The sequence below is a fragment of the Pholis gunnellus genome, assembly GCF_910591455.1.
Source record: "Pholis gunnellus genome assembly, chromosome: 14".
Classification (NCBI taxonomy): domain Eukaryota; kingdom Metazoa; phylum Chordata; class Actinopteri; order Perciformes; family Pholidae; genus Pholis; species Pholis gunnellus.
Window position 1 is genome coordinate 2025345 of NC_136541.1, and position 10676 is coordinate 2036020.

The 10676-nt window shown below is 42.6% G+C and overlaps 1 protein-coding gene across 1 annotated transcript in view; it reads right to left on the reverse strand.

Annotated features, from left to right (window-relative positions):
• The window catches only part of LOC306706146 (disco-interacting protein 2 homolog C), a 143058-nt gene extending 133561 nt beyond the window's left edge, over positions 1 to 9497 (reverse strand). Inside the window, exon 1 of the mRNA XM_079173070.1 lies at positions 9376 to 9497. Within this exon, the coding sequence (XP_079029196.1) occupies positions 9376 to 9454 (79 nt within the window). The 5' untranslated portion in view covers positions 9455 to 9497. The remainder of the gene's footprint in view (positions 1 to 9375) is intronic.
• Between the last annotated feature and the right edge of the window lie 1179 nt (positions 9498 to 10676).

The window sequence follows — 10676 nt, forward strand, 5'->3', positions numbered from 1 at the left end:
ACGTGAACAAAACATGTACGTATAATGACGAGTCACCGTAGTATTAACGAGTGTAGTCCAGTCACTGTAGTATTGACGAGCGTAGTCGTTCACATGCTGCCTTAGAGTACAGATGGGGGGTTTAAATGTTCTAGTTATGGCAGAGAGTGAACGGGATTAACAGCAGTCTGAACGCCACCGACTCTCCTTCAGCACAGAAACAAACAACTCCAGTACAGCAGATCAATAAATCATCAAATGTGCTTTTGCAGTCTTTATACTTCCTTGTTCATGATTTGCATAACATACCAAATAATTTCGTCGGATACCTGTGAATTAAGTTGCTTTTTTTCCCCCCATAGGTAAATCCAAATTCCTTTAGGTTTCGGAAAAGGTTGCAAAATACTTAAATAGGTAAGTGACCTTACTTAAGTACACAACATTTTACCCAGAAACCCTTTCTCAGTCTGCATTCCTAAACAAAGCCAAAGAATCTGCCAACAAATGTATTCATTTAAAAAACTAAATGAAGTCATGGCACGACGCAACTTGCACAATCACCACAACTGTAATCTCATTAAGCTCATCAAGTGTTGATTCTGCAGGAAACTCCAACTGTGTTGTTATGATCAGCACCCGGCCGTTTGCTAAAGCCAATTAGGTGATTGAGAGGCTTTTTGTAAAACCAGGCTCAGAAAATCTGACATTGATCGGCCGGACACGGGAGGTGGAGCCAATGAAAATGCTGATTGAGGGTCTTCTGATTGCTCTAATGGCAGATGGAGCGTCCGAAGCCCATTACAACGAGCAACCAAAGGGGTTTCTCTTTTACAAATCCCCCGAGCAAGCACAAATGTCATCTCCGTTCAGATCACGAGGAGGAGGATAAACACTCGTCTCGTCTCAGACATGTTGAGAGGAGCTTTTTCTCACGTTGACGGAAGCAACTTCTGCATCTTATCAAATTATTTCTGTTCAGAATCGAATCCTAAAAAAAGGAAAATCTAAAAATGCAGTTTGAATATTTAAATATCAGAGAGATGAAGCTGTTTATGTTAATCTGTCCACAACCTTCTCGGCTTGAATTAAATTAAAAAGGTGAATTAAGCCCATTTTTAGACTAATAAGTAGCAAAACTGATCTCATATTTCACGTTTATTAAAATTATCTTGTGCATAAGAAACGAAGATTAAGACAATAACTTTGCAACACTAAAGTGAATGTAGGAAAATAAGCACATTACTTGATACATCAATCTGACGACGTCCAGTTCAGACTTGTGATTCTGAAATATAAATCTGGTGTTAAAACTGCCTTCAGATTAACATAAAGAGCTTCACGTCTGAAACTGTATTTTCATTTCTAGCTGCACTCAAAACTGATTCTCTAAAGCGTTTGTTGTTTTTTTGCTCCCTCTTCTCTCGCTGTCAGTTTCCCCGGCTGGACGTCAACCTGTCCTCGGTCTTCCTGCCGAGAACTGACGACCTGAAACCCGGCGGCTGTTCGACCCGCTGACATCTCCAGCCCTCGGATTTGTTGAGCTGACAGCGAGGGAAGATGAATATTTATGGCGCTTCATGCCTCCCGCGAGAAGCCGGGGACGACAGCTGATGACAAACATGAGCACAGACTGCATGTTTAAATATCTCCACTTCATTGGTGTTTCTAAGCTTTGTTAATCCACTGATGCGTTTGTGTTGGCGCTGCAAAGAAAGCAGCTTTTATCTGTAATTAATCAATTAAAAGTATTGGATTCAGGCTTTTTGTTCTCTATTCCAGTGCATTAGTATTGTTTCCATTCTTAACAATCTTTTTTATGAGACATTTAGAATAAAGCAAATTTGACGGAAGCGTTTGTCACACACGATGTGTTCAAGGACCCTTGAAGGAAAGTTGAACATCCCACCATCACGTTTGTTTAAAAGAAAACATACTTTTCAAACCCACAACTGTGTTTTTTGGGGGTTCAGAGGGTTAAGATGAACTATATCTCAGAGAGGAAACAAAGTTGACCAAAGTGTTGGTCCCAGTTTGTGTTTAATTCTCAGAGAGTATAACTCTCTCAGTGGCCTCGTCCACCGACAGCAAAGTGCTTCATAAAGAAGGAGACGAAAAGGAAGAAGAGGCCACTCAGGGACGAGTAAAAGATGATTTGCATTCACCTAAAAAAAACTGTGTTTGTGGGTAAAGACGGCGTCGGCGCTCTGGGGAGTCCGACTCAGCTGCTGTTTGCTGAAGAAAACACAACTTTCACTTTGTTTTTACATCCTCTTCTGTGTGCAGAGTGAGTTTTAGGACCCTGTGGGCTTCTGAAACCCTGTTCAAATAATAAAAAGTGAGGAAATAACAACTCTTCTGCCTCTTCTTCCACCCGTCCACAGCTGCATGCTCGGTGTTTGTTCAGCTCCAGAGGCTGATCATCAGGCTGATGTCTACTCACTAGATGTGAAAGCGTTGCTCGCCTCAGCCTGGTTTGTTTTAAACAACAACAACGTGACAGTTTCAGCGGATCTATTTCTCCGGCGGGAGTCAGACGAGGACAAGCAGACTCCAGACTGCTCCACTCGCTCCCGATGTTGAATTTAGGATTTACTCTGCTGCGTGATAGAAGCTCTGAGCCTCTAAAGCAGAAGCAGCCGCTCTGCTTCCCCACTGGTCCTCCTCCTCTCCCCGGGAGGGAGGGGGGAAATAACATCTCTATGGCAACTGCCGGTGGAAAGGTGAAGACGCTACGATGCAGGAGGAGACACGGCGACCACGACGTGTATATATATATATATATATATATATATATATATATATATGCACACACGTACACGTTCTCATCCTGCAGCAGATTGATCTTTAAATACAACACTGAAGCATCAGAGAGAGAAAGAAGCAACAACAGCAGCAGGAAGCATCGATCTGTACATGAACATTAAAATCATTTATAAACAGAAATCTTCTTCCAGAGTGAACTGAGTAAAAATATAAAACATGTCTGCTGAGAAATAAAACGCAAAATGAGAGAAAAAAAATCACTTCTAAGGTCATAAAATATTCTAAACTTAAGTTTAACTTACAAGCTTTTTCCGAAGCTTTCGAGCGATGCTCGTGCTCACTTTGAACGGAATTATTCAAAGCGATGGAAAGGTGACTGGGAGCACCAGGGGCTGATGGGAAATGCGGTCTTGTTTGCCACAAAAGGTGGAACTAATAGTGTGAGATCAGTAACTCCCACTACGGCGTCATGTTAAAGTGTGTTTTTAAGATAAACTAGTCGCTAAACACGATCGCACAGATTGTTAAATGGTTCGTCCAGATTATTTAAATGTATTTGTTTTGAGGTCAAACTAAAAGTGAACACAAAAATTAGTTTTTATGTAAATATAGAAGTCTGTCTGGAGACTGTGATGGATGTTTATAACGGATGTGATTGTTACTGATAGAATGGATTCGATATTGCACCTTAGTGATATTTAATGTTGCACTTTATATTTGCTATACTTTGTACTGAATCTGCTGCGTGTCACTTTCACATCTTATCTCACACACATTCGTGTAAATGAAACCCGAGCTGTAAATAAGCGGTACTGTCCCTTTAACTCAGATTCACAGGACACATTAGAACTCGGTTCTCTGCAGAAACCTGGACTTTCTATTTACACCTGAGCCACATCCACACACAGTGTCACTGATAAGGTGTGTGTGTGTGTGTGTGTTAAGTAATACATATATAATCGGTTACATGCTCCCATCCAAAGGTCGGCCCCACCCGGCCCCACCTGTCGCAACATCCAGGATGACGCCTGTATGAACTGACTTTGATCAAGCAGCCTGTTAGATTCTCTTGCAGCTGAATTTTGGGAACGTTAACGTCAGAGTTTCAGTTCTGCAGACGATGTGAAACTTTCATGTCACGGTTACCCTGAAAATAATTGTGATTCACGATATTATTCAGATTATCATCAAAATAAAACTCTTAAAAACGGCACAAAGACAGACTGGAATCCATTTAGTCAATAAGCAAAGAGTTACGATCAAACAATCGTCAATGAAGTCATAAATCATCAGGATCCTCTGCAGGAATTACAAATAACTTCATAAAACAGCAACAATGTGTCTAATCTTTCTTAACTCCACGACAGCGAGCTCGTCGATAAGAACTATCACCCCGATAAATTCACCACGACTAACTTATTGTGAGTGTTTTTAATCTTCATCTACGATAAAATGTCCGATATCGTCCCATCAATATCTGCCACATCGTAACAGTCTTCATACAGCTGCAGTGGAAACATGGAGATAAATGTTGTTAATGAGGTTTTTGGTCTTTTTCTGGACTTTGTGTCCATCAACTGATCGGATGAATATCAGTTATCAGTTTGTCTTCGCATGAAATACAACCACTGAGGGCAAACACCACAGAAGAAGAAGTGTATTATTCTTCACTCCTCTGATGGAAGTTTGTGTCCGACACAGACTCTCCGGATGAACGCTTGAATTCGTGCAAAAAGTATGAAGACGTCGTCTTTGTGAGCCCATAACTTGTAAGAGATTCCGGTAAAATGTCACCGTGTGAATACATGAGGCTGTGAATACATGAAGCTGTGAATACATGAGGCTGTGAATACATGAGGCTGTGAATACATGAAGCTGTGAATACATGAGGCTGTGAATACATGAAGCTGTGAATACATGAGGCTGTGAATACATGAGGCTGTGAATACATCAGGCTCAGTGAGTTTGGCCTTTTAATTAACAGCAACAAATCCCTCACTTCAGTCCGCTGGGAAGAAAAAGACGTCTTTGTTGGCGATTCATCTCCAGCGAATATTAAAATGAATCAGATTGTTTCTAAAGAATCACAACGAGGGAGACTCTGATCTGAAACAGGCGAACGTTTTTACAACGTAAAGACGAGAGACGAGGAATTACGCGTGACAGAGTTTAAAGGCAGCATGTAAATGATGAAGGTTCATCTGAAACCGTTTAAATAATCTGCTGTTTTATGAAACAATTAATCAATAATGTAATAAAGCAAGTTCTTAGTGACAGCTTTAGGAAATGGAGCTCAAACAAAAGCCTGTCTTCAGCTGGATGACACACCGGAGGTCCATGATGCAAACAGAGTAATGATCAGAGTTCTGCGCTCCGTCTTGAACACAAAGGAGAGAGAATAGCGAGCGCTGTAAAGACAAAGAGGAATCTTATCGAGAACAGATGTGACGGAAGGAAACAGAGTTATAAAAAGAAGTTTTCACTTTGTGAGGATGAAACAAACTCAAATCCTGTCCTGTGTTCAAGTCCTCTGTTTTTATTTAATTTTCATTTAAAACACATTTATGGATCGTGTGTCTCAAGTGTGTTTGACTCAACAGTTTAAAACCATCGCTGCAAAAAACACGGCTCGTATTAAGACCAAAAACGTTGAGTCGAGTCGTTTCTGTCTTATAAGTCCAACAAGACCAAGACCATTCAGAGTCCAACAAGACCAAGACCATTCAGAGTCCAACAAGACCAAGACCATTCAGAGTCCAGCAAGACCCAAGACCATTCAGAGTCCAGCAAGACCAAGACCATTCAGAGTCCAACAAGACCATTCAGAGTCCAACAAGACCAAGACCATTCAGAGTCCAGCAAGACCCAAGACCATTCAGAGTCCAACAAGACCAAGACCATTCAGAGTCCAACAGGACCAAGACCATTCAGAGTCCAACAGGACCAAGACAAGTGGGTCTCAAGACCAGACTCGAGTACTACAGTCCTGAAACACCGGATTGGGGGTTTTAGGGGAGAAAATAACTAGATCTTCTCAGGAAAGACATTTTGTAACAAACCCTTTCAAAGGGTCTTGATCTGAGCTGCAGGAGGAAGAATCAACATGTAAAGATTGAGAGAAGAAGAAGAAGAGAAGAGGTTTAATGAGAGCATCACTGTACTGACTCCTGCTGAAGCAGCTCAGCTTGATCACAAGGAGGACGCTGCGTCTACTTTATGCAAAGGCTGCCAGGAAGCGATGCGTGAATGCTCCTTTAATTTCCAGGAAGCTCCGTTAATGAAAAATCTATAAAGTCCACAAGTGACTCCTTCTAAACCAAAGAAGCCTGAAGGATTGTGTCCACTTCCTGTATTGATTAAACAACATCGCCGTATCAATCAGGACACTTCAGACAGAACGGATCCACAGTGATGGAGAAATGCTTTCTGTCGCGACTATCGAGTCCAAGTACGAGCAGGAGTTTCATCAAGAAATTATGATTCAAATATTAAATGTTCCACTGAAGATCTAAATGAGACATCAGAGGCCCCGCCCACACCGTTTGATTGACAGGTGGTCTGTCAACTCAGTAGAAGAAGAAAAAAGGAAAAAGAAATCTAAATTTACAACAAAAATACAGCAAATACACCAACACACTGTGTGTGTGTGTGTGTGTGTGTGTGTGTGTGTGTGTGTGTGTGTGTGTGTGTGTGTGTGTAATCTGCAGTGTGTGGAGTGTGTTGCTGAACTGCAGGGCTTAATATTCAGCCAGCAGCCAGATTAGTTCAGGACAACCTGTCAGTCTGCAGCTGTGTGTGTGTGTGTGTGTGTGTGTGTGTGTGTGTGTGTGTGTGTGTGTGTGTGTGTGTGTGTGTGTGTGTGTGTGTGTGTGTGTGTGTGCGGGTGTGCAGGTGTGCGGGTGTGCGTGCGAGAAGCTCCTCACGTGTGTGTGTTGTGTTTATCCGGTTGTGGTGACAGTCACATTTTGGGGATTCACCGAATATCTCGGGACAAAAGTTAATCAATTATTTTAGGGTTAAGACGTTGAGAAGTACAGTAGCCTGGAAGGGTCAATCCACCAAACAAAGACCCGTTCTAGAGGGTTGGAGGAAAGAGGACAGCCGCGTCGTGTTGATTATTTAATGTACAGTATACAAGTTCCTAGAGAGAAGTAGAAATTCTTAGTCGACGTAGTTTCACACAAACGAACCATTTTAATTCTTGTGTTCATCAGACATTCAGCATTAAAGACATAAAAACAACTGATCGACTAAAGAAATCTTAGTCGACTAAAACCAAACGTTTCTAAAACAACAAACCTTTGGAATCTGCAGATATGACGCAGAACTATGAAAGTTGACATGTTGTATTTGATTTAACGTGTTCGGTCCCTTCAAATAAATACATAAATCAGATGGTCCCATAGTTTTACTATTTCCTCCATTTAGAATCTGAATTATTCACTTGATGCATTTGAAGTCTTATTTTATAAAAGCAGGTCGAGAAGATTTAAAGAGACAAAGCATAATTTTTAATATCGGTGCTGAAATATTAAAAGATGTCAAATGATATCCGATCCTACAGAAAGCATTCTGCAGCAGTAAACATCTGGTTTAACTTTCAGCATCTTCCTGCACCAACAGTCCAACACATATCCCAGCATGCAATGCAGCAAGAACTAAACCGTGTCGCTCCTTCTTCACCTGCACCTGCAGCCAACAGCTGGATGCTGCAAACACCGCTCTCAAGCAGCTCACGCATGTGCTCTAAGGGTTGTCAAGGGGCATTCTGGGAAATGTAGGCGCTCCCCAGTATGAAGTAGAAACAGCCTCAAAAGGAGCCGTGAGGACGTTTTCCACCTCCAGACGACGGCACAAACCCCCACCACCGGGAAGTGAGGTAGAGGAGTTTAATGCCTTGCTCAAGGGCTCCTCAACAGCCCACGTGGCGCCTGAGGAGCTGTAGTGACACCTGACTGCTCATGAAGTCGTCTTTATGCCCCCCCCCCCTCTCTCTCTCTCTTCTTCTGTGGTGAGGGGCTCTGGAGGAGGAAGGGATGATGCGTGGAAATCTAAAAATTAGGTCAAAGTCTGCGGGATGAAGAGGTGGGGGGGGGGGGGGGGGGGGGGGGGGGGGAGCCGGCATTTACAGCCTCAGCATGTAAATAATGCACCGGGGCTTCTGACCCCCCCCCTCGACACTTGTTTACATTGGAGCAACTCTGAGCTGGCGGTTTATATAAAGACAGAAAAAAGGAATGTGTGTCACCTTTTATTCCCTCCCCCTCCTCCTCCTCCTCCTCCCTCTCATTTCTCTCAGATGCAGATTCCTCTGAAAGCTGCAGTGGAAACATTAAAATGCAATGTGTGCGTTTACAGTCAGCTGTTAAAATCTCTCTCTCTCTCTCCCTCTCTCTCTCTCTCCCTCTCCCTCTCTCTCTGTGAGAAAAACAGGGAAATCGCTGCTCGCATGCAGGCATCTGAAATATGACACTGTGATCCTCTCCAGGCTGAGAGAGTTCAGTCTGCAGCAATGTGACATATCAATCTGAGGAGGAGGAGGAGGAGGAGGAGGAGGAGGAGGAGGAGGGGGGAGCTAATGAGAAAATCAATACCCAGCATGCATTTCAGCGTAACGTATATGCTCTGATGTTATGGAAAGAATCTGGAACATAATGGAAATCATTCATTCCTCCACGGAGCTCCAAAGAAGCTGCGTGGCTGCAGTGTGTGTGTGTGTGTGTGTGTGTGTGTGTGTGTGTGTGTGTGTGTGTGTGTGTGTGTCTCATGTGAAAACTGTGTCTGGGAACAGCTGCACTGCTCATGTGCACATATAATCTAAGCAGCATGCAGAGCTCTGCTGAACGGGAGTTTCCAGTATAAGAAGAGAGAAAACTTCTTATTGACGAACCAGAAACACGAGTGAGTGGAAGTGATGCTGTGACGCTCCACTGGAGCGACAACAAGACTTTAAAGTGCTCCTTTAAAAAGGTGCTGATCAGCTGTGATGCTGAGATCACTGCACTAATTAACAACATATACGACTCTGATCATTACTGCGCTGTTTTATGTCATTATAAACTGACTCATTAAAGCTATGTGGACACTTGTAATGGACATTATTTACTCTCTTTCATCACTTTGTACACTGAGGATCAATTAATGTATTGGGAAAGATAGTCACTAATTAATGTATCACAGTTTAGTGCATTGTAATTACTTTAGTGTTAATATTCTGCTTTATTGGATTTTATCATAATAATATTCATATGACACCTGGTGCTGTGTTTCTGATGTTTTTTCAGTGTACTTTTATTATATTTTGAATCTCTTTTGATGGTAACACGTGAGGTGAATATCATAAGAATACAGAACACACAACACATCTCCTGCATCCACATCTCAGCCACATAAACAGTCACAGTGACGGCGTGCGTGTTCAATAAAGATGGACAAATAGGGACTCGAACTTGTGGCACTTCAACACACTTCTTCCTCCCTGCAGTGAAAACTCTGAACCGGTTCCGAGCGACCAGTAAGGGACCCGAACTCTCCACCCCCCCCCCCCCCCCCCCCCCCCCCCTGCAGAGCAGCAGCAGCAAGCGTATCCGGGCAGAGCCGCCCGAAGCTCGGCGGTGAGATTGAAGTACTCACCCTCGGATAACTCGAGCTCCAGCTCGGCCAGTCTGGTCCGCACCTCCGCAGTCAGCGGCACCGGGTCCCGGTCCGCCATTCCTCCGTAAGAACCCGACTTAAATCTCTGGGTTCTCTCTCCAGGCTTCTTCTTCTGCTCGAAATATCCCCCAAAATATCCAAAGTCCGTCGGACTGAAGAGTCTGTGCGTGCGGCTCTCTGCGCGGCAGCAGCAGCGCTGTCGGCTCCCCGCTGCACACAAAACGGTCAAGTTACAAACAGCACGGCGGCTCTGCTTCCGGTGGTTTTATTTTAGAAAATAAGAGCCGAGATAACCGTCGCAGTATTTTTTGTTAATTCTTTTTTTTGTGGATCATACATAAATCAATCAGGACTCTGTGTTCGCATCATGATGCTTGGTGCTCAGACACAGTCAGAGTTAACGGACAATGTTTTTGCCTCGTGTTGAACTTTGAATTCTCTGGTATCTGAACCAGAGACTTGTTCTTGTTGCTGCTCTTAACTTTCATTTTCACGCAAATTAAAGACAATGAGCTACAGTGGTGTGCTACTGTTATTGTTGTTGTTTGTCATGTGCTTGTTGTGTTGCATAATGACAATAAATGATCCTTGAATCCCTCACGGCTGCAACTCAGCGGTGGAATGTAAGTACATTTACTCAAGTACGATACTTAAGTACAACGTTGGGTATTTACATTTGATGTAACTTTACAATATTTACATCTGAGGTGAGGAGGAGTAGAAGTATACTTTTTACTATATGGAAGCCCATCTCCGGCTATATAAAAGATGTCATAATTATTATTTTTATTTATAATTTTGATAAAAAGAGATGTGTGTGAGAGATTTATTTGTATTAATAATGTTGATTTCACATTAAGTATCTGGAATATTTCCAATATTTCCTGATCGTTTCCGTCTTTCACACAAAAACAAATATCACATCATTTTTATAAAACCATTTACAAAAGACCAAACATAAGGTGGCAAAACAAGGGGGGGACATGAAGCAGAATAAAATACACTGACAGAGCTTTTAAACTCTTTGTGTTGTTTTTAAAGCAGACACTAGTGTTCAGACCCCAACACTTCCTTTTTTACTCACCTAACCATTCTGATGCTTTTATTTTGAAACTCAACGCATCCGTCTTCCTGTGTGACGCTGGATTATTGCTTGTGACTTCATGCAGCTCGCGGGTAGAACTGGCTGTAGGTGACGTGAGGACAGAGTGAGAACATCAATAACTGAACATTATATTTCATTTTCATCGACTTCTAATAAAGTTTTAATTTGTATCTGT